This window comes from Erpetoichthys calabaricus, chromosome 3 (genome assembly GCF_900747795.2).
Source record: "Erpetoichthys calabaricus chromosome 3, fErpCal1.3, whole genome shotgun sequence".
In the NCBI taxonomy this organism is placed as follows: Eukaryota; Metazoa; Chordata; class Cladistia; order Polypteriformes; family Polypteridae; genus Erpetoichthys; species Erpetoichthys calabaricus.
Window position 1 is genome coordinate 275,163,015 of NC_041396.2, and position 25,176 is coordinate 275,188,190.

At 35.9% G+C, this 25,176-nt stretch overlaps 1 protein-coding gene across 5 annotated transcripts in view; it reads left to right on the plus strand.

The window, feature by feature from the left end:
* chd3 (chromodomain helicase DNA binding protein 3) overlaps window positions 1-24,583 on the plus strand; it is a 181,055-nt gene extending 156,472 nt beyond the window's left edge. For 3 of the 5 annotated variants that reach the window (XM_028798343.2, XM_028798342.2, XM_028798344.2), the window contains exons 35-40: window positions 2,062-2,170; window positions 3,309-3,441; window positions 4,676-4,871; window positions 12,192-12,355; window positions 12,964-13,090; window positions 18,364-20,422. In XM_028798343.2, coding sequence (XP_028654176.1) covers window positions 2,062-2,170; window positions 3,309-3,441; window positions 4,676-4,871; window positions 12,192-12,355; window positions 12,964-13,090; window positions 18,364-18,569 — 935 coding nt within the window. In that variant the 3' untranslated portion in view covers window positions 18,570-20,422. Of the gene's footprint in view, window positions 1-2,061; window positions 2,171-3,308; window positions 3,442-4,675; window positions 4,872-12,191; window positions 12,356-12,963; window positions 13,091-18,363; window positions 20,423-22,249 lie in introns of those variants that run through there. The other 2 variants (XM_028798346.2, XM_028798347.2) reach the window with 1 other exon arrangement.
* Window positions 24,584-25,176: the final 593 nt, after the last annotated feature.

Sequence of the window (25,176 nt, forward strand, 5' to 3'; positions counted from 1 at the left end):
GAGCGTTCGCCCGTGTCACTGTGGGTCGCTCCACTGTTAATACGAAGCTCTTTCCGAACTATTATGCGGTGCATTGTGGAGCACTGCGGACTATGTAGTGTGCCTGGTTTGCGTCATTTCAGACGCATGTTGTAGGCACTTGGGTTCATTAATTATATCCAGGCAGGCGCGTGTTTGTATCTCGGTCACTCTAGCTGTGTCGTGTTGAATCCGTGCCTGCTTTGCTTATGCAGTTTGAGACGCGCGTTGTAGGAGTCCACGTTCATTAGACCTACGCATTAGTGCCACTCACAATATGGCGGCGACGCTTGCGCCTTCCGTATTATGTCGGTTCTTACCATGCTGTGTAGGCGCCTTTGCCTTTTGTACTTCACTGCGCGTTCTGACGCCCGATGTAGGCGCCTGAACCTTCAGGTTCCGCCTCCGCTGTATGGTGTGGACGTTTAACTGTCGTTGTTTCTGCCTTTATATTCTGTATCTTGATGTGCATGTGTTTAGTGCCTAGGTTTTTTTTGTAGCTGTTGCATTCTAGTTTTCATCATCTGTAACCCGCTCTCCATGTGTCCGTCCCCGTTCTTTAATCCCTTTATGAAGTTTTACTTTGTTTCCTACTCTGTTTTATTTCTGACCTCGCTTTATCCCGCTTGCGGCATGTCAGACGGTTCGTAGTCTCTCTCGTTGTACTCTGGAGAGGGGGGCTTTGTTCTGTAACCTGCTGTCCATGTGTTTGTCCCTGTTCTTTATCCTCTTTATGACGTTTTACTTTGTTTCCTACTCTGACGATTCAGTTTCTCCCGTTTTGCTCTGGTGCTGGGGGGGGCTGGTTTTGTGTGGTGCCTGCGCACGTGCGTAGTCTCTCCCGTTTCACTATGGGGGGGGGGGCTTTGTGTGCTGCTTGCACACTATGTCTTTTGCGTCCACGGCAGGTCCCTGCGTCCATATCCGGTTTACCATTCTCGTTTAGTAATATGGATTGTTTTAGTGAATGTTGTAAATTGTTTTTCAATACATATATTTTTAACAGACCCTAAAGTTGGCAAAATTGTGTGTTGCAGTAAAAAAATTCGTCCAAATGAGAGTTCAGCGAGGCATTTAACATTTGTAATTTTACTTCATAGTAAGAAGTATGATATGATATGTAACTACATGTTTAAAAATTGTGCTATTTGCCATTACACACACACACATTTTTTTCTTTTATTTAGTTACTGTAGCTTTATTTTTTGTGAATTTAAAGATTTTATAATTACTTTCAGTTGTTGTGAAGCTACCCTATAAGTTTTGTGATGTTCTGCAGATGAGATGTGAGAATAAAGACACTTTTTTTCTATTTGAGGTCAAGATTGAAACCTTTAAAAAAAAAAAAGTGTTTCGCTATTGTGAAAGTTGCAAGTTGTTTTTTTTTTACAGTTGTAAATAGGTATAAATTAATTTGTCCCCCTAAGTAATGCTAAGTGAAGCTTTATTTATAGTTAAAATAAAATAAAACTTCTCTCTCCCAGCAGCCTACAGTAGCAGTTTGTTGTCCTTGATAAACAGGCAGTGTTTATATTCAACGGTGTAAATAAAAGGCACTAAATTAAAATATCATGAAGTAAAGCATATCTCTGTAGCTGTTTAGCATGAGAATGCCTTTCAATTGAAATGATTGTAAATGCACATAGCTGGGATGTGAAAACAGAATAGTTTAACTTTGCAGAGGACTGCATAAAAATGTCCTATGAAATCTGTTAGGGGATGGAAGGCAAACCGGAGAAAGCATGGGGGGGAAGAAAAAAGAAACGAACAGAGCAATAAATGATTAAAGCAGTAAAGCTGCAAAACAACTAAAAATGAGTGTAATGAAAATTTTCATAATGAAATGTTTTAAATAGAATAATGAACGCGTGACACATCTATCTTGATTCAAGTTCACATTTGTCTCACTCTTAGTGCTATCCAGTGCTTTGTCTGCAGTTTGCTGAGTTAAGTATGAATTCTCAGAAAGGACATTACTAATGAATGTAGATCAGTTCATTTCACTTTCTTTATAGTATGTAATTTACTGTCATTTTTCTGCAGAACTTCACACATTGTGGCAGAATGAAGAGAGAGCAGCAATTTCCTCTGGCAAAATCAATGATATCTGGCATCGACGGCATGACTACTGGTTGCTGGCAGGTATTGTGCTGTATCCTTTGTTTCTAATACTCCATACTTGTGTTTTCACAAAATATGGTTGAGGCAGCTTTATGTAGCCAAAGACATCACACTGATATTGGAATTGAATTCTTCATGAAAGTAACACAATTTGCCAGAATTGGCTTTCAGAAGCGAATCCAATCCAACACCTTTTCTTTATGTATAATATATGGATTTATACAATGTGATGTTTGGGGTTCTCATCTAGTGTTTCGAAGAGCTTTAAATATACAGTATTTTATGTCAATATAAGCATTGGTGGTTATATTTCAGAAATACATGAGCAAATGAGTGCTCTTTATAAAGCTAATAGAGTTTTTTAGCATCTATTTTCATTTTATTCAGTAAGGTGTAAATGTTTTTGTGTTCTTTATTATAATAAATATTTTACTGTAAATAGAAGAAAAGTCTCAATGAAGACATTTCTCATTTGCTCATAACCTACTGTACAGGCCTTTAGATGTAAGGGGAAAAACCCAGAGTAACTGCAGAGAGACACAGGGATAACCTGAAGATTCCTTAGTGCCTGTGTTGGTATTTGAACTTACAACTTTTCAGGGTCTGAGGTAGTCACACTAATCATTTTCTCACTGTGTCAACTAGGCAATTAACAGTGAAGTTCAAGTAACAAGGTAGACATCCACTAACACCAAGTACTATTTTCTAATTACGTTATCATAAATGACCTTTCATTCAAATATTTAGAACATATGAATATAAAAATGTGTCGATTTTCATAGGAAAATAATACAAGTGTATACACCAGCATTAAGTTCTGACAAAGCTGATCAAAACGAACAAAGGAGCCAAATGTGTATGTAAACAGCCAGTTCCATTACCCACAAGAATTGGTTTATAACTAAGAAGCTGGTGCGAAAACCTACCGGAACTTTATCCCTTTTACAACAAATGATTGGTTATATCTGCCATATAAAAAGAATGTCTGTTGTTTTCAATTTTAATAAATTAATGTGCAAGTTCTGGTTCCTTTACTGCACGATTCCTATACTCTTATCATTCAATAATTAAAGAAACCTACACAAAGGTAATTTTAAACACTTTAATACAATGTTATGAAATTATGACTCTGATATCATGGATGACTTGTTCCTTGACATTGAATTTAGTCATGGCTATGCCAGGTGGCAGGATATTCAGAATGATCCTCAATTTGCAATCATCAATGAGCCCTTCAAGACTGAGTCAAATAAGGGAAACTTTCTGGAGATGAAGAATAAGTTCCTTGCCCGGAGGTTTAAGGTGAGTTTGAAGATAGAGTGTATGTGATGCACCTTCTTTTTCTAGTTATTTGTTTTATACAAATGTTACTATTCCTTCTGTTATAAACAGATCACCATACAAAAATGGTATATTATCATCTTGGCAAAAAACAATATTAAATATATTTTAACCAAGCAAAATCTTTAAGAAAAATGAAAAAATTGACCAATAAGAAATTAGCTAATGTGTGCTTAAGATTACAATAACTCAAAATAATGCAAAGTTTGAGAATTTGGGACCCTGGCCATTAACCACCAGTTATTTTCCATTTGGCAGATGGAATATTTTCTTGTGGATTTATCAATATAATTAAATACTATAGCACCATGAAGCTTTCCATTGAGTTTTAACTTATTTCTTCTAGTCGAATTGAAAATATTGGTGTTCAATTGTGATCCAGTGAAAAAGAAGAAAAATCTTATTAGGTTTATGACTTATAAACACATTTTTGTTATTCAGTAGATTTATAATGAGAGCTCTCTTAATGGTAAGAACAATGCCTTTAGCCTCTGAAGTGTTCTAGGCATTTAATGATCAAAACTTGTTTTAAAGAACATCTCCAAAGATTACTTAATTCCCTTCTCTTTCAGTGTTTTTGTAAAAGCTCTGTGTAAAGGAAAACTGCATTTTGCAAATTACTTTTTTTTAAATTAAGATTATATGTTGGGATTAAGACACATAAACCGGTTTTAAATGTACTGTAAGTAGTTCCAATATATGAGTAATAATGTGGAAAGACATTTGTATATGAGGGTATTAGACTCTCTGCTGTTCCAACACAGACACTTTGTGGTGTTGAATAGACATGTGCAAATCCACAGACAATGCTTCTTTACTTTGGCAGTGGAAACTAAGAACTATGTGATAAATCCTCAAGGATCCTCTAAATGCAATGTGTCTGACTCCCCCACCTGCACTCCTCAGTCATTCTTTAGTCTTTAAATTACTGAATACTTTTTGTAATATGTCAACCCTAGGCAAATGACCCCCAATCTCTATGTGCTGCTATGCTTTCTTTAACCATTTTTCTGTTTTCTACATGTCTGCTTTTCTTGTAATCTTACCTCATCATGCTTAATGCTAAAACACGCTTCCCAGCTACAATATCAAAGTATGAAATACATTTTTATATAATGCTCTGAAATACCTTATTTTAAAAGTTTTGTTATACATTTGTGTGGCTTATGTTTTTACTTTTCCTTTTCTTGAATAGTTGTTGGAGCAGGCTTTGGTGATTGAAGAACAGCTCCGGCGAGCTGCCTACCTCAACATGACACAGGACCCAAACCATCCAGCCATGGCTCTCAATGCCCGCTTTGCTGAAGTCGAGTGCCTAGCTGAGAGTCATCAACATCTTTCCAAAGAGTCACTAGCAGGAAATAAACCTGCTAATGCTGTGCTCCACAAGGGTAAGAGGAGGTACAGAAGCAGTAAATAAACACCTCCTGTTCATGGGTTATGGGAACTAAAACAAGAAATGTTGCTATTTCCAGTTATAAGTGATTGGAAAATGCAGTACTTTAGTAAAATGTACACATTTTTACATTTATTATAATTAAATTATTTTTGCCAAGTGGCTTCAGTATTTGGTATGGATCTTCCTAACAAATCTTTTCTGAGTGCATTATGTGCCCGGCTGTAGTTTGTTGTAAAGTGAGGAGAAAAAAGCAGCACTGAACAACGTAGGCCTCAGAGCAACGTTAAACATTTTTGAATGGTTGCAGTGAGAGGATGCACATATATTTCTGGTGGACTGTACAGAGGTTAAGAAAGATTGTTTTCATTCACCTATTCTACAGAAATTGACGAACTTGCAACATTATTGTCTGCATGGCTACTTAGCCAGCTTATCTTGGTGAGAATCTTGAACTCTGTGAAGCCACTTACTCTGGAATTTAACAGGAATTTCTAATGGCTTAATGAACTGAGTGTTAATTGAAAATCCTAGATAGCAATAATGTGATCAACCCTATAAGCGAAAAAGCTTTATAAAATTTGGTTCTTTTTGCTTGGCACATTTGGTTCATCTGGTATCTTCGTTCAAATGACTAACGTAGCTGAAAATCAATTGCTTGATTGTTGACACAATAAACATTATGCAGTTCCAGTTTTATTGTTGGTATTTTAATTATATTCCAAAACCATATTGTTATAAGTTTACCAAAATTTCCCATTTCTGAGTAATTAACGTAAAAGAGACTTTTTTTCCTACGGTTTACTTTTTGAAATATATAGAACAAAGTTAAAATGTAGTTTTATGGAAAGCTGTATAAATAAGTGGTGTTTCAGTCAGAAGTGTACCTTAAATGTATAGGACAATATTATTTGTTGAGAAGTTCTATACATTTTTATGCTCTTTTAGGATTGTTGTATTAAACAATATTTCCAGCACAGTTGGAAGTTAGCGTTTTACTCCATGCTACTCTGTCTAGCAGAAGACAGGAAGCAAAGCAGGATTGCTTTTTTCTCTCTCAATTTTCTCCTTGTATGGTAATTTGTATACAATTTCAGTGCTAATATCATTGTCCTCAGTCTTGCAGTGATGCAGTTCTACAAATACAGTATACCCATTGTTTGATAAAATTGATATAATGCTTAGTACACTAGATTGCAGTCCCTTAAAAGTTAATGTGTATTAAAAAATGTTCATTTTGTGAGCAAATGTTGTTTTATTTAAGTAGTAGGGGAAATTCACATACTCCAGCAGCAGCATACTGATAAAGAAAATATTAAAGAGTGATAACAATGCAGGTATACAGACGGACAATAACTTTGAATAATGTTAACGTTTACCCCCCCCAGGTGGAATTGAGGAGTCGCATAGTGTGGGGGAGGAACAATCTCTTCAGTCTGTCAGTGGAGCAGGAAAGTGACAGCAGTCTGTCACTGAAGCTGCTCCTCTGTCTGGAGATGATACTGTTTAGTGGATGCAGTGGATTCTCCATGATTGACAGGAGCCTGCTCAGCGCCCGTCGCTCTGCCACAGATGTCAAACTGTCCAGCTCCGTGCCTACAATAGAGCCTGCCTTCCTCACCAGTTTGTCCAGGCGTGAGGTGTCCCTCTTCTTTATGCTGCCTCCCCAGCACTCCACCGCGTAAAAGAGGGCGCTCGCCACAACCGTCTGATAGAACATCTGCAGCATCTTATTGCAGATGTTGAAGGACAACATAGTTAGCAACAGAGTTGGTACTAAATAAACCGAAACTCTTGATATTGTTCAGGCCTTGCAGCCTCATGCTTAAGACACTGGACTGTAAATGAAAGTTTCCTATACATTCCTCACTGTGACTCAGCGCCCCAGAGTCAAACCCAGCAGCTTCCCAGACTCAGTAGGTAGCGCCCAAACAACACAACACAACCTGTAAACTAAACTTCAGGACACAATACAACCGCCGCCCGAACACGCACACCACCGCATATAAAACCTTCATTTAGTAATGTTTACTAAGGTTGTATATATGCACGGATGCCAGACGCAACGCAACCTGTGCCAAAAGCACACTCGCACTCGCACAGCGCCCCAGAGTCAAACCCAACGGCTTCCCAGAGTCAGTAAGTGGCGCCCAAACAACACAACACAACCTGTAAACTAAACTTGAGGTAAAGCGTGCACGCCAACAGGGTGCCATGGTGACATATTTAAACATAAACATAGAATAACTAGATGCCTCATGACTTGCAGAATCGTACATCAACGTCGCCGCCATATTGTGAGTGGTACTGCTGTGGAGTGAAGTAATGAATAATGTGCTGCTTGGGATTGTTCAAACCGCTGTACACTCCAAACCAGATCCCGGGGGATTACATTTCATAGGTAAGGCTGAACAATTGTTTTGGTTATATTTGGCCATTAGAAAATCCCATTTTATAATCTTTACTTTAGCTAAGGTAGCAAAGCTATGCATTTATGTGCTCAAGTGAGCCTCCAAACAACGTTTTGGCTAAACGTATTTAGTCACTAACTATGTAGATTGTTGTTAGCTGTTCACATTTCTCAAACTTAATGATGTTTTTTTCTCAAGGAGCACATTGAGGAAACACAGTTTGAAATTGGCAACCATCATTTTATGCTCATGTCTTTAGTTGTGTCTGTCTTCCACAAACTAAGGCTGCACCATATTGCCAGACTGAATACTCTCAAATTACAGGATCTGAGTGAGCGAGAGGAGTGTAAGTCTGGAGGAGATCAGTGAGGTTGTGGAGAGCTTTAAATGTTAAGAGCGGTATTTAGTATTGTATTCTGTAGTTAACAGGGAGCCAGTGAAGTTGAGAGAGAATAGGTATAATATGTAATAGGTGTAATATGTTCAGTGGATTTACAACAGCAGGATATTATCCTGGCAGCAGAATTTTGAAGAAGTTGTAAGCGATGGATACGTTTTTGTGGGATGCCAGATAGAATAGCATTATAGTAATCTATACGTGAAGTGACTCGGGCATTAACCAATACTTCAGTACTGTGTTGCATAAGAACAGGACAAAGTCTGGAAATGTTTCGAAGATAGAAGAAGGCAGTCCCCAAATTGTTACTTATATGGGAGGAATGATTAATAATAGTAATTATAATTATTATTATTTAATAATTGCCATTATTAGTGTATAAATGGATATAAATAATTGCATTTAAACGATTCGCCAAAATCTGTTGTATGTAAACGATACTGTTTTAAACGTTATTGTTTTTTCATCAGAAAACCCAGTTTCCACGTCTACCTCTATTAGTTTAAATGGCACTTTTGCCACTCGCAATAAGGCTGATAAGCTGATGTATCGTGTCTACTGGGAAACACAGTGAATGCGCTGTCTATCTATATATGTCTATGTATTTAAACTTGAGGTAGTGGTGACTACTGACAGTGCCAGCAGTCAGATACTCCACAGTGCCTGCGGTCAGTGTTCTCCACTCCACAGTACCAGCAGCTACTCCACTACACAGTGCCACAAGTCAGTGTGCTCTAATCCACTGTGCCAGCACTCAGTGTGGCAGCTGTCAGTGTGGCTTATTTGAATCACATTAAGGTAATTCAGTATTAAAAGTAAGTTCAATTATGATTCCTAGCTTCTAGCTAACAACACACCCATAGAAAAACAAAAACGAGGCTGCATAGATAAAAACAATGAACGAAGGCGCCTACAATGCGCTTCTGAAACACCAGAGCTAAAGGAGTCACGGCTCCAAAAAGAAACAGCTTTAGTACAAGTATATTTATTTAATTAAATGAAAACTTTCCCAGGACGCTCCCAACCACCATGGTTTTTCATCCCTACAAAGATTGGAGAGAACAGAAAGTAATTGCCATTCTTGGATTTGCAATTCTTTAGAGAATCGGGGGTTTACTGGTGTATATAGAATACACATAAATATTTGAATAGACATAATTATAAAATTCTTTGGTAAAAGTATTGTTACCACTAAGGCAAACATCATTCTGCTTTGTGTTGATAGTTTTTTAAGCTAAAAATGCTTACAAGAAATCTACAATACTCAGTACATCAACAGTGAAATGATGAAAATATAAGTGGTTCTCCACTTCTACAAGTGCATATAGAGCAGAAAAATAAATATCCATGAGAAGGTAGTGCGTGCACAGGTTTATATATGTGCTACTACTTTAAACCAGCATGAATGCTAAAAAAAGCATAAGCTTATACCTGATAAAAGCATTTTTGCTTCAGCCTGCACCTGCTAAAACCACATCTTCAATGTGATAAGTCAATGCAGGTGCAGCATCTCAGATTATCCGACAGATTACTGACACACAGGTTTATTATTTAAAGCCACATTTGTCACAATTTCTTGCCTAATTTCTATAGACATGTTCCATTGTTTTGCTTTGGTAAAATCTGATCAGAAGTACTGAAAGCAATGGGTAATGTTGGGAGTCTTTTGATTAACGTGTCTCTTATGTATTCTGTGGAAGAATACAGTACTTCAGTGCCTTGAGAATATGCTCAATTTTCAGGGGGAATCACATTTCCCTTCTCCTTACAAAGTCTATGGCAGAGTACTGCAATAAAGATTCCAGCCAATAGGTGAACTTCAGATCTAGGAGGAGCAATATGGATTCTGGCTTTACAGTGGAAGAGTGGACAACCACTTTTTTTTCACTCTCTTCATTAGAGTTTATCAATCCAGCAACAATTATATCCCAATATACTGAGCAGTTGTTTGCCTCAAGGGAATGTTAAAATATGTGCTTGTTCAAAATATCATTCATTGTAGCCACACATGTATAAACTGGGGCAATTTAATTAGTCCAACTAAATGCATATCTTATAACTACTGTATAGTAGGATGTTCAAGTAAATAGAAGAAATCCATGTGAATAAGTGGAAGAACTGTAAGAGTACATAATTTAAATCTGTTAAAAGTACACTTGCTTCACCTTTAGACATAAACTGTAAGAAATAAACAAACATAGTGACAGTAATAATAATAATAAAATTACAGTGCATCCGGAAGGTATTCACAGCGCATCACTTTTTCCACATTTTTTTTTTGTTACAGCCTTATTCCAATATGGATTAAATTCATTTTTTCCTCAGAATTCTACACACAGCACCCCATAATGACAACATGAAAAAAAGTTTACTTGAGGTTTTTGCAAATTTATTAAAAATAAAAAAAACTGAGAAATCACATGTACATAAGTATTCACAGCCTTCGCCATGAAGCTCAAAATTGAGCTCAGGTGCATCCTGTTTCCCCTGATCATCCTTGAGATGTTTCTGTAGCTTAATTGGAGTCCACCTTTGGTAAATTCAGTTGATTGGACATGATTTGGAAAGGCACACACCTGTCTATATAAGGTCCCACAGTTGACAGTTCACGTCGGAGCACAAACCAAGCATGAACTCAAAGGAATTGTCTGTCGACCTCCAAGACAGGATTGTCTCGAGGCACAAATCTGGGGAAGGTTACAGAAAAATTTCTGCTGCTTTGATGGTCCCAATGAGCACAGTGGCCTCCATCATCCATAAGTGGAAGAAGTTCGAAACCACCAGGACTCTTCCTAGAGCTGTCCGGCCATCTAAACTGAGCGATCGGTGGAGAAGGGCCTTAGTCAGGGAGGTGACCAAGAACCCGTTGGTCACTCTGTCAGAGCTCCAGAGGTCCTCTGTGGAGAGAGGAGCACCTTCCAGAAGGACAACCATCTCTACAGCAATCCATCAATCAGGCCTGTATGGTAGAGTGGCCAGACGGAAGCCACTCCTTAGTAAAAGGCACATGGCAGCCCGCCTGGAATTTGCCAAAAGGCACCTGAAGGACTCTCAGACCATGAGAAAGAAAATTCTCTGGTCTGATGAGACAAAGATTGAACTCTTTGGTGTGAATGCTAGATGTCACGTTTGGAGGAAACCAGGCACTGCACATCACCAGGCCAATACCATCCCTACAGTGAAGCATGGTGGTGGCAACATGCTGTGGGGATGTTTTTCAGCGGCAGGGACTGGGAAACTAGTCAGGATAAAGGGAAAGATGACTGCAGCAATGTACAGAGACATCCTGGATGAAAACCTGCTCCAGAGCGCTCTTGACCACCGACGGTTCATCTTTCAGCAGGACAACGACCCTAAGCACACAGCCAAGATATCAAAGGAGTGGCTTAAGGACAACTCTGTGAATGTCCTTGAGTGGCCCAGCCAGAGCCCAGACTTGAATCCGATTGCACATCTCTGGAGAGATCTTAAAATGGCTGTGCACCGACGCTTCCCATCCAACCTGATGGAGCTTGAGAGGTGCTGCAAAGAGGAATGGGCGAAACTGGCCAAGGATAGGTGTGCCAAGCTTGTGGCATCATATTCAAAAGGACTTGAGGCTATAATTGCTGTCAAAGGTGCATCGAAAAAGTATTGCGCAAAGGCTGTGAATACTTATGTACGTGTGATTTCTCAGTTTTTTTATTTTTAATAAATTTGCGACTTTTCCGGATGCACTGTTTGTTTTGGTGATCAATAATTTAAAACAGAAATTCCACAGGCTTAGAAATTCAGTTTTATGTTAGCAGAACAGCACTGTATGGTTTACGCGGTGAGATGAAAATGCATGCTCTTTTCTGAGACTTCATATGTTCTTTTAAATAATGTCTTCTAAAGAGTTTAAAACCTAACCTATTTCTCCAAGGTGTAAAGATTTAGTTTGTTTGCTTCCACCTACATTTTATAGAAAACTTTGTTACATCTTGTTTTACTGCTTGTCACTGTCATGAGAAATACTATTTTTGCCAGAACAGTTCTTCACTTGTCATTTCTGTAATAGTTTGCATTTCTTTCTTAACTTTTTTTCATTATAAAACTGATGTTGTTCACCAACACTTAAGTTACAATCTAATCTTTACACTTCATATATTATCCTTTTTTTATTAACTTTTTTCCTTGTTTTCTGGCCTCCTAATAGTCCTTTCATTACATCCTTTATTCATGATGGTATGAGTTTTCATTTCCACAGTATATTAGCTTTAGAATTAACTAATAAAAGCTCAGTTTTCATATTTTCAAGCATTTCTTCTCTCTACATTAGAATATATACATTTACCCCATTCATTGGTTCTATTTCTTTTTACTTGTTTGTAGTTTTTCATTGTATTTATTGCTTATATAAATTATGTGCATTTTTGCTTTTTAATGTGTCCTTGAAATGTTACGAAGGGCACAAATAAAATTTATTAAGAACTCGACTCTAAAAGGCCTCAGGGCATTGACATTCCCTTTTATGTTTTTATTATAGTCTTGAACCAACTAGAGGAGCTTTTGAGCGATATGAAGGCAGATGTGACACGCTTACCTGCAACCCTGTCCCGTATTCCACCAATTGCAGCTCGCCTGCAAATGTCTGAACGCAGCATACTTAGTCGTCTAGCCAACAAGGGCAATGAAGCTCAAGCTCCTCCGGTATGCATATCATCTTTCTTTTCTTTGATTTTTTTTTTAATTTAATCCCCTACAAGACCTTGAGGTACATAAGATGAAACAAAATACATAATAGAAAGTTATCTCTTTTTCTTCAAAATGATTTAGATGTAAGAATGTAACGCCATTAAATCTAAGTCATTTTTAATACAGATACCGTATAGCATACCATTCAGAAGTAAGTGCAGTTTCTGCACTTAATAATTTTTTTCCTCCTGTTTTATAATATTTTTAGTGGTCTTTGACAATTCCTTGCCTTAGTAAACTTAGACTGAAATGTTAACAGGGAGTATTTCAAATTTTTGAAATTAGATAACTTGATAAGTTAATAAGTGTTTTAGATTGATAATAAGAAACAATATTTAGAATGTTGTGTCTTGTCTACTTTTGAAATTATATGAAAATCTTTTACACTTTGTGATGACCAGATAAATAAGTTTGGTCACAGATTGTATAGCATCAGTTATATTTTTAAGCATTTCATAGCAAGTTCTATTGCTGTGTGTTTTGCTGCACATTTAACAATGTAGTCTTTCTCAAAATCCTTCTAAAAGTGGAAGACTAACTGAATCTTCTCCATCTCTTTATAGCCTATACCTCCGGGTCCTTATGCCACACCGCCAAATTTTGGAGCTTCTTTTAACACCACTTCCTCTGGAACACTGTCTGCAGGGAGTGGCAATTACACACAAATGCCTACAGGATCCTTTGTGTCAGGTCAGTTCTCCCGTATTTATTTATCATTCATTTATCTCCAATAAATAAAAAGGATGTGAGAATCCTAATTTTCATGAAAAATTCTCTTTGCTCTCATACTTAAAATAAACTATTACTATTATATATCTTTTTGGTGTCTTTTTTTTTCTTTTTCCTTGATTAAAAATAGAATGAATAAGATTCATCCTTTAAAATAAAAATACATCTTATCCAAATACACTATTTAGCCCACTGCCAACTTTGGTTTTAAAAAGACAATTCAGTTACAGTACACAAAAGCAAATATTTTAACTGAATATCTTCTTCTCATTGACATTAATTTTCAGCTGATTCTTTCTTCATTTGATCAAGAGTCATTTGAAGTATATATTGCTGTTTCATAGCTTTCCCAAATTCAGAATCCCTTAAAGTTGCACTCAAAACAGAAATATCTTGCTACATCTCAGTCAGACAATGCAACTTAACCAAAGAAGAAAAAGACCAAGAATCTGCAACTGACTTGGTAGCTTTGTGTGTGTTATATTTGTTAAATTGTGTTAGGCTATGTCAACCAGACAATGCAGCTCAACCAAGGAACCAAAAAAAAAAAAAAAAAACAAAACAACTTGGTAGCTTAAACAGTGAAAGGTTGTTGTGTGTTTTATTTGTTAAACTGTGTTAGACTATGCAGCTTTGTGTTTTGTTACACTGTTCAAAATAAATACAAAAACATACAATTGTCATAGTGAACACTTCATCCAAATAAAACAAATTCCTCTTAGATTTTTTTTCTTGTTATTTTATGGAAGGTACATTATTTGGCTAAACTTAAAATGAGAATTTATGTATTGGATAAAACCTTACAATTTGAACACGTGCAGGTATGAGGGTAGGTATACAAGGAATAAATTGATTATTCATAGTGATCTTGTCACACTGATGGAAGTACTTTGAGATTTAAAAGAAAAAATATTTTTTCCTACTTTGTTTATTCATTTGTAGCATTTAGACAACTAGCAATTGAAAAACAATATTTATCTAATAGATTTTTTGATTTGCCTCTAACTGAACATTAACTGTAATTTGAAGCCTTTGTTTAGTAATGCACTTTCATTTGCAAGAATGGCATATGTATATCTCGCAATCGAGATTTGATTTGAAATACTGTCTAAACATCTATGTCATCTGCAAATTTTAGGAGCAAGCACTTATCATTTCATATGTTTTTCTCTATTTTTTTTATTAATCTGAAAAAAATTATACAGTATATTGATCATTACTACATATAACTTACATAAATTTGAATAGACTACTGCTTTACTCCTAAATCATACTGAAATGCCCTGAAAAGTAAAATCAACTAAAATATTAAATGACTATCTCAGTATAAGCAAACAATTTTGCTTTAATTTTTGTTTTTCTTCTGGAATGGGAAAAAATGGGAATCAGCAACTAGTGGTACTGTCTCACAGTGCCTAACTCCTGGGTAGAATCCCAGCCTGGGTGGCTTGAGTGGAGTTTCCTTGTTTTTACAAGTTTTGCGTGGGTTTCTACCAAAATTTCCCACAGTTTCTATGTCCATAGAGACAATGAGTAAACTACTCATAGCTGTTTGTCTCAATGTGTCCTACATTGGCATCCTATTTAGTGTTACTGCTGGGAAAGCTTTCACTTCCCCACCACCTTATATCAGTGTTAGAAATGCATGTTGTAGAAGTTACATTTATGATGGTATTTGTTGAATACATATATTAAATCATACTTTGTGTCCATCTAATCTATTTTTTAATTGAATTGAAGCTCATGAACTGCACTTCCATGTTAAAAAAAACAGCATGCTCTGCCATATAAAAATACAGTAGTACCATGAAATCTGCACTTGCATACTTTTTTTCCAATGCTAATTACATTCTCACAGTAAACAAGTCTGTAGTCAATTATTGATGTTTAACAGAATAAAATGCCTAAAATAATATTTACATTGTTCTTGACAGTAATTCATATATTATACAATTTATAATAAAGCTAGATGCAGCACGTTTTGCAGGGACCAAGCAAAATTTTTTTTCATATTTTGTTTAAGCCGAAAAATTCAAGCATACACTATTGTAAAACTAGCTAAAGTGTAAATGCTTCCCTGGTGTAAATGTTGGCGACTTGAATTATAATGAACTGTTTTGCCAAATTTAAAAAACACAATCTCTATAGATATTTTTATAGTTATTTTTACAGCTCCAGCAGAAAAAAACACCAAAAACTTTCAATGTGACATTCATGAGTGTAACTAATAGTTTTTTGTGCAGCATTACCTTATGGGCTATATAGTAAAAAGTAGAAATATGCTTTTTTTTTTTTTTTTTTTTTTTTTTCTTTTTTTTTTTTTTGAAGTTTCAGTAGGTATAATAGTGATCTATGTTACAGAAACCGAGATGAGGTGATGTACACATTCCAAGTAGTACTTCTAACTTATGGCCTGGAGATGTCTAGATATTGCATGTCATAATACTGAACTTTTTATGTCCATGGGAGTACAATGTTTAGTGCTTTTGTTTTTGAACTGAAAAATGCACTGCTTGTTGAGGCTGCATTTTATGTTAAAGAGCCATGTTGAGAGCTTCCTCAAGGAAGACTATACGTTTTGTGTCAATACTGTATGACATTCCTGAGGATGACGCAGATTCCCTGAGAGGTTCGGTTTCATTTAAGTTATTATGCAGTATCTGTATGTAGAAAGAACAGCATATAACATAGCACTTTTAAAAATACATATTAATAATAAAACTCCTTCTTTTTCTATGCTTTTTATGTAAAAGTTAGTTCTGACAGCCTTAGTCTATAAAAATGTTCTTCACTGTGTTTCAGTATTATTAATAAAGTGACAACAAAAAAGATTTTATTAACAAAAAATGACCAGGGATCATTTCCTTTTACAATTAAAATAACATTCTTTTTTAAAATTATGCAAACTGCATTTGATCTAGCAGTACCTAAATGGGTATTTAAGATGGAATTTTCATTCTTTGCTAGTTAACATCTCTTTTTCTATGTACAGAAATACCCTCTGGGTATTTCTTTTTTTTTTTTTAAAGGACTTTAATTTAAACTCAAAGACCAATACAAGTATGTTCATAAATGACGAGCTAACAAACCCATATATATTATAACTTCAATGCTCTTCCAATTGACTTCATCACCCTTTCATAATGTAGCAAAATATGTACCTAATAGAAGACTTTTTTTTAACTGTTAATCTTACAACATCTTATTATTTCAGTGAACAGCTGTTTTTTTGTGTGCAGAATTTGTATCCTGTAGGTTTGTGATACAAATGTACCATAGTTGTGAATGGATTCTGGAGAAACCAATAAAGAAAAAATTGAGCATCTACAAACACAAAGTTTATTCCAGAGTTGTGTACCCTATTTTCCATTACTAGAAGCAGCACTGTTTGAAGCAATCAAACCGCTGAGTGGTTTTTACTGACTGCTTTCTGTGGTTTTATGTTTTTCGTGCCTGTTTTACCATGTTCTGGGCTGTGGTAAGCACTGAGATGCTTTATTATTGTTGTTTTCCTCTTTAAATGGATCGCTAAGATTTTACAAACGTTTTGGCAAGATTTTTCTCTGGCATTCTTATTTTTACTTTTTCAGTGGTTTGTTTTTAAACACCATTAGCATGGATAAATATTCAAAACTATCACAGTGTGAAGGTTCAGCTATATGCTACAACACCTGACTGCACCTGTAATTCATTATTTTCATATCGATACGTGTCTTGCCCATCCCCATTTAGCTTTCCTCACACAGGAGCAATAAAAGTTATATCAGTATACTTTGCTTCTTATTTGTAGTCATGCACAACATGAAATGGAATTAGATCTGAACAAGTTATAAAGGTTGTGTAAAAAGAGAACTATAATAGGTATATATTCATGCAAGGCAGTTAATGGATGGTCCTTTATAGATCATTGTAAACAAAGCAACTACAAAATCTTGCACCTGATATTTTCTATCTGCAGTTTAAATATTTCTTGGCATATGAACTTGATCTCAGTTAGACATGTGTCTTATAATCACTTATAACAGCATAAAGTACAATTTGTTTTTTGATTTTCCTTTTTGAATTGGAGTATAACCCCTTTGAATATTTACAGTCTCACTGCTGCACAGTATGTGTAAGCAAAGTTCTTCCAAAAATCATTTCCTGTCATGATTAGCCTGGTTTTGGTGAAAGCAACCAGAGTTTGTTGCTTCCTGCAGAAATATATATGTTTTTACAGTTTCCTGTGTCAGCAAACAGTTTTGTGAAGTTTTCTTAGAAATCCGCAAGCACATATCCTTCCTGATGCAAGCAGCTCATGAGCTACACATGTGCTGTAGGGGTGAGGTAACAGATTGGGTGATTTATGTGGCATTAAAATAAACAAGTGTGTGAGAAAAAAATGACAAAGTTCAAGCTGCACATTCTTGCTGTTTACAAACAACAAGTGGGAAATATTACAGGTTTGACTGAGCAACTACTCTCTTACACATGTACCTTCTTTGGATTTATTGCGTTCTAGTAATAATGTAAAGTTTAGAAGATGTTGAGGGTGATTTGAGGACAGCTTGAAGTATTGATTGCTCTGGAATATTTCTTGGGGCTTTAGTTGCAATGTCAGTAGCATATGTCCTGTGTCCAGTAGGAGAATAAATGTAGTTTGCGGTCTTTCAAGGAATGATAGGTTTTCATAAACAAAATTATATGTTTGGCAGATTTACATCATCCAAAACCCTCTGTTTCTGTTATATTTTCACTTTTGTAATGTACTTGATATGGTTTTGTGTTGTTAACCATAAAGCTGTCATTTTAATTTTCAACACTTAACACATTATAAAATCACATAATGTCCCAGTACTGCAGACATAGAAAAAATAATGTTCCCTATAACAAGGTGCTATACAAATTGTTTTTCTAATTTAAGTATTTTTATAGATTGAATGTTCACTCCTAACAGTTACAAATTGATACATACAGTAGCTCAAAATGTAAGTGTGTCCCATTAGTGCTGGAAAAATAAAAAGAGATAAAGAGAGGGAAGTCATTTTTTCCTTTCTCCAGCTTAGTACTCCTAGGATTCTGGGGACTTCATGACCCTACTGGCCAGCCCACAAATTATTGAAGTCCAGGACTGAATTTTTGAATAGCTTTTTCATTAAAGATTTTGTCTTTTTTTTAAATACATGCTTTTATTAAAAAAAGTCCAAAAGCTCTTGACCTATTCCCGTATACAGTGTGACTTGTCTGTCCCACAGAAGCCAACGTCAGCCTGAAGACCAAGGAGCATGACATTCTCCAGCGGCAGAGGGTGGTGGACCTATGGAAAGATGGAAAGTCGGAGGGCTCCATCGGACTTGAGTTGAGGATGCCCAAGTCAACGGTGCACAGTATCATAGTGAAGTACCGGCTTAGCAACACTGTTGAAAACCTGCCGCGCAATGGCAGGCCGAAAAAACCTTGAAGCAAACAAGATGGACAAGTGTTAATATTAACCCAAGAGTATTTCCACAGAAGCAGGCTGTGGTCCCAGAAAAAGATCTTCAGTGATTTGGGTTTTTTTCCCCCATGTTGTTTTTTGCTTGTTTTCTATCATTTTTTTTAATAACATAAAACTATATACATATATTTGACTGGGAGCTTTAATGTATGAAGAATTGAATCCTGCTGAGAGTATATTGTAAATTAGGCAAAGATTCAGTCTTATGTGGAAAAGGAGGATCAGTAGTCAACAATTCTGCTCAAACAAAGGACGCCGGACGTCCCTGGCCAACAGCATTGATTTTAAAAAGAACAAATTCACTCCAGGAAGCATCTCTTTTGATATGGCAACTGCCACATGCCCCTACTCCCTTACTATCTCTCTGTCCCATGCTTTCTTTCCCATTCCCTCAGAAAGCTCAAAAGATTTATGAGTTCACATATTAAGCTCCATTTATTTTTTCTTTTGTGTGTACATATTTAAAAAGTAGCCTCATTTTTGTGTTGCTCTCCAATTATTATTGTATTTTTTTAAAAAAAAAATTTATTATTATTTTTTAGTTTCTTCCTTGGCCTTTCACTGAGCATTTGTCACGTTCTGAAAGGAATAAGAAGGAAGTGGTGCTAATTTGAGAACATTTGCTTCAGTCTGCAGAATTTTGCTGTTTCATTGAACTACAGAAATGTGCATTTCTGACTTTTTCATTTAAGAAAACACTAAACTTGAAGAATAGGGGCAGAAGTTAAGGAGCTGTGATCTATCTTTGTGATTGTTCCTTTCACCCTGTGAGATGCCCTGATTATTCTGTAATGCTTTAGAAGCAACTTTGATATCCAGACCCCTCTGAACCTCTCTGTACTGTCTCTTTTGACATTGATCATCTGGAATATACAGAATCAGTTAAGGAATGGCAAGGACATTTTTTTGCATCAGTTATTGCCAAATATCAAACCTGCCTCAAAGAACCGGAATTTTATTACAATTAATTCCTCTTTTATCAATATTCTTGAAAGGCTCTTTTGGATACACTGCGTTGAGGTAGAGGCAAATACAAAGGTGATTTTTAGATTAATAAAAAAATTACTCAAATCAGGCAACACTGAGGGGAATATTAAGATCATCTGTAGTGAAACAGTTCCCTGTTCTTTTACAGGAAAAACTCACTTTGCCAAATGTTACTGAAACCTGTTTTATTTCTGGTTGTGGCCTTTATTTCAGATTAGTAATATTCTTCTGCTGATGCATGGAATTACTAAGAGAGATACAGTGCAGCACAGATTTAAATGAACATGTTTAGTTCCTTTTTTCTGGAGGATTTGTGCTCTCACAACATTTATTATATAGGGGAAGCTTTTTTTTTTTTGTTGTGGATGGATTTTTCCCCCCTGGTAGGATATTTGAAAGTTTAAGTCTACAAAGGGGAAATTCATTAATTAGAAAAACCTATCTAAAATAAATGATAGAGCTATCAGGTTTAATTGGCACTCTTTTGCATTGCATTGGGTGATATTTTTCTTTTTTTTATGCTGAAGAGTTGCTTCGCACATGTCCTACAAAACATGATCTGCTTTTAGAAGCATTATCATTGTACCTGTGCTGACATTGCTGATAATGAGATGTCACTTTACAGTGTTCTCACGCTAATGCCATCAAACTTGATGTACAATACCTACTCTCCATCATCTAAGTTAGTGCCTTTTTTAATAAATACATTTTGTTTTCCATTTGGATGAATCTGAACTGCATTACAAGGTGTCTCTCTGTCCGTGCTGCACTGCTGTATAACACTGCATTGTATAAAAGTATTGTTTAAAAACAATAAACCAAACTTCAAATAGTGTTATGTTTGTATTGTGCTGTATTGAGTTAAAAAGAGATAAAGAGGAGAAAGTATTTGTCTGTTATAATACCTGTGAATGAAATCCAGATTTTTACCCTCATAGGAAAGGAGAAAAAAGCTGACTGCTACTTAGCTGCATCAGAGCAACTCTCTTTTGGATGAAACGGCCACTATTTTTGCTGGGTTTTTTTATATCTATAATATTGTTGTTGATATATCATCAGTATTTAACTTAATAGAAAACCTTGCAACTCCCCACATGTAACTGACCCTTGCTGTCCGCAAACTCCTGAAGTTGTGTCTTTGGTGATTAATGCTTCACGAAAATGTGCGATTCCGATGCAAACTGATTCTTAGAATTTTATTCTGGAAAATCTTTATTACCGTACTAATTTTTGAAGGGATGGTGCAGTCAAGTCACCTGAATAATGTGCTTAACAGGCAATACTGAGTTCAATTACAGTATGGTGCTTAACCTATCTTTTTAGTTTACATAAACATGAATCGTTAAAATTTGCACTTCTATTTTGTTTTCACTATAACAGCTGCTGCATAAAATGAAATTGTTACCCCTTAGTAAAAACACTGTGCAAGAAATACTTTTTCCTGAAATTTTTTATGATCTTGTTTTCAGTGGTCTTCATCACTAAGCCATGGATGCAATTTTTCATCCGTATAAAACCCTACCCTTTCTCTCTGTACCTGATAGCAGTTGTGAAAAATTATGGTGTGTCGTTTAAGTGGAGGTGCAGTAGATTCTTGGACAATGTTTAACTATTACAGTCAATATATTTCATGATAGCTGAAATAGTTAGGACTGTTATAACTTTAGGACTTTCCAGATTAGGACCTGTTTGAACCCATGTGGATGCTACCCATCACTCAAACACTTCATTAAGTGCATGTGGCTGAATCTCTTTAATATATTGATTTGTTTCAACGGTTAACATATTAGTCAATTTGTACAAGTGCCAAACCAAAGTTTGTTTCATTTTTCAGATGACTGTAGTTCAGATGTTTTGAGTTATTGTCAGAGTTAAAGATTTTTTGATGAACCTGTGTTTTAAACCTTTAGTTTCTTCTTGATGATGTTCATATAAGTGCAGACAGAACTGAATTAACAGCAGCTTTTTAGATACAGAGAAATACCCGTGTGGAGTTTGTACACTAACATCGTTTGAGTTTTTTTTTCCTACCTTATCCCAAAGAATTCAAAATTAAGTTAATTAGAAAATTTAAATTGTCCCTGTATTTGAATAATTGTGTCCAACAGTGGACTGGCTCCCTGTCCAGGGTGGCTTCCTGCTTTCCATTTGCAAAATCCCTAGATAGGTTCAGAATTCAAAAGTATACATTGGCATTTGAACTTGTGCCCACTGTTCTCTAATTCATTTTTAATGGAAATTGTTAGTAGTAGTTCATTTTCAATTATTTGGTTGTTTATTAACAATGAGACTAAAACGTTTGTCAACAGGAATTTTGATATTCTATCTGTCTCAGAGCAGTAAGATAGCATCATTATGTTTTCATATAAAATGAATCATTCACTGAGGGTTACCTTTGATATTAAAGAATAATCATTAGAAGAGGCTTAAAGGACATAAAGGCAGTGCACAACAGCCAAGTTAGGTTACATATAGTCAAGTCCTGTTCTTGAATCATGATTGCAGTTGACATTGTTTCTTTTCCAGAAGGTGATTGATGTTACTGAATGCAAGAATTGAAAGACAGCAAAATGTGCAGAGAAGATAATTAACCCATAATCATTTGTTGAAAACATACACTTAGTTTTCATCATTTCATTTTGCTCTTGTTTCCACAGCACTCAATGGTCCCATGGTGGCAATCAAGAAAGAGAAGGAAGGCGATGGGATTGAAAGAAGGGAAATGAGAAGTGGAGAGATCATCTGCATCGACGACTGATACCCCATCCTCTCTTTATGCACACTGTGGCCTAGTCCTATCCTGTCCTGTCTTGTTTCATCCCCATTCCATTCCATGCTTCCTAGCCCTTGCTCTGCCACTCTAATCATTGGATACACCACATCTATTCCTAATTCTGATTCTTATTCTTCACTTAGAATTAAGGAGTTTTTGGCAGTGGGTTATAAGAAGGTTGTGGGTGTTTTCTGGGGTTGGCAGTCTGTTCTTCTCAGCTAAACCTGAGAGTTCCAGTTGTGTCTTCTGGCATTGTCCAAATGTGTACAGTCCTATTTATCACAAACTCGGAGTGCTTGAGTTTGTATGTATTTCAGAAATAGCTCAATTCAGAGTATTATATAAGTACCATAATATTTTCCCTCCCTAACTTGCACTCCCTCGACCCTCAAAAGTGAAAGCAGGTCCATGCAACTTAAATCTACTTTTTATGTAATGTTACCATGACCCTGCTTACTTGAGAACATTAAATATTTATGCAAGGTGACTGTTTTTGACTTAAAAGTAGCCCTTTTTTGGCAAGTAGCAAAAACGTATAGTATTGGCAACTGTTCACTAAATGATAAGGTGGTTATATGACCTAGTTTTTTAATTTTGAAGACTAAGAAAGAGGCGCATTAAGTATTCAGTCAAGCTCCGTTAAAGAAGAAAAAAGGCAAGCCATTGACATAAAGCCATATTCAATAACGCTGTTCTATTGTGACACGGCACAGGAAGCAGCCGAGAGCCTTCAGCTGCACTGTACAGAATGCACTATATAATTTTGTAAATATGCTTTTAGGATCATTGTTGCACTGGTTATGACATGGTGAGTTAAAGCCGCTGCTGTCCCCAAGGTTTTCTAGTGGCAGATGTCGTCCAGCTTAAGAGGTTGGGAGCTCATTGAAAGGCCACAAGATTCACCCTAGTGTGTTTTTTTTCTGTTTTTTATTCATTCAGTATATGGGGTGGGGGGGTTGGATTATTGAGTGTTTTTGCAGATATTTACAAAAATGTTGGGAGGTTAATATTCTTCTGCAAATAATGCAAAACTTTAATTGTACCACTAGTATTTATTTGATACAATAAACACTGAGAGGTTCTGCAGTTGATATCTTTTTCTAGAGGCAGTCTTGCTTGCCATTTTCTGTTTTCATTTTGCTTCTGAAGTCACTTGGAAAGAAGAAGGTACGAAACCATTTCTTTTGTCCTGTCAATTGAGTAAGTATATTTGTACTCCTGGCACTGGACAAAATAGTGTACCAAAAAAATAAAATACGTTTTGAATTTATAAAGACACAAAAAAATGTAACAAGCGTAAATAAAGGGAAATGATCTTCTCTTTATCTGTTTAAGTGTTCCACACCAAGTACAAGAAAAATTCTTTGCACTGCTCTTTAGCATTCCTCGTTTTGTCCTTTCCCATTTCATTGTGCCTTTTTGCCCATATCAGATGTATTTCTTGGGGCAGTGCTAGGTTTTACTAAAATAGAACACATCTTTAAATGTTCTGTTGCAGTGTTCCACATAGCAATTTAACAAGCAAAAGTTTATTAAGGAATAGTCACCTTTACAAACTGAGATCAAAATGATTTCAGTTGAAATTGTCACAAAGTGAATGAATAAGACAAGTAAACTTTTCAGCCAGAAGCACTTTCAGTACTATCAAGATGAGATTTCTGAATATACACATGTAGTCATTATCAAATACTTGAGGCATAGCCATTTACAAAGGGATAACACAATTGTTTGACCTTGACTTAATGAGTATCCTTTGTGCAAAGAAAGATTTGCATTTTAGTTACTGAAAAATATCAATTTGAATTGAATGCTGTACAGTTTCTTGATTTGTCTGTCTTTGTTAATTCATCCAATTTGCCCACTATATTTTGAGTCTAGATATTCTTGAGGCTTATTAAGTGGACGATCAGCTTCTAAGGAGGAGAATGTTAGAAACTGCATTTTCAAACTTGTCTGCAGTAACAGTACACGTGTGAAATCTGGCGCATAGGCAGCAGGGGGAGTGGTGGGGTTTACAGTTTGTTCGCATCTAAGCTTAAGCCAGGTGCATCCTGTTGGTATTGGTCACTGGCATCCAGCCAGCCTCTGTTGTGCAGTGTTATGCGATTGCTAAGCATTTAAGCCAAATGTTATGAACGATCATATGTTCACTGTGCTTTATAAAACTATATCAGGGATAGAACCACCTGAGATTCTTGTTTAATATAAAAAAGAAAAAGATAGAGTACTCCAACATGATGCACTTTGTCCAAGGGCCACAAACTTTCGAACTCTTGGATTTAAAAAAAAAAACATAAGTGACTTAACATTTCAAATTTATATTGTGTTGTTCTTCACTTCCCAAGATGTTTAAAAGCATTTGTTTATTGTGTGCGCGTGTGTTTGTGTTTGTGTGTATGTTATGGACGCAGTGCACTTTTTTTTGTTTATTTGCTCTAAAGGGATTTGGGTCACTTTTCCTTCATGATAATTTTGTAACTGTTATTGATGTTTTATTGTCCTAGGGCGGGGGCGGGGAAAGGCTGTTTAAGGTTAATTTCTTCAATATTATTTTGTCAAGACGTTGAAAGTGTTTGAGGTGTAGTTGAAAACAAAAAGTGCTGGCACCAAGCAAACTGTTAATAAATGCATCTTTTTTTAAGAAAATAAAATTAAATGACTACAGTACTTTGAATCATTGTTTTTTTTTTTTTTTAATACATCCTCTGGGATATGTTCATTCAAGGTCAAATTAGAAATTCTCAGTGGTGACTATATTCCTGTTTGGAGGTGCAATTAGTATCTTGTCATGATTCTTGATGCACTGGTAAA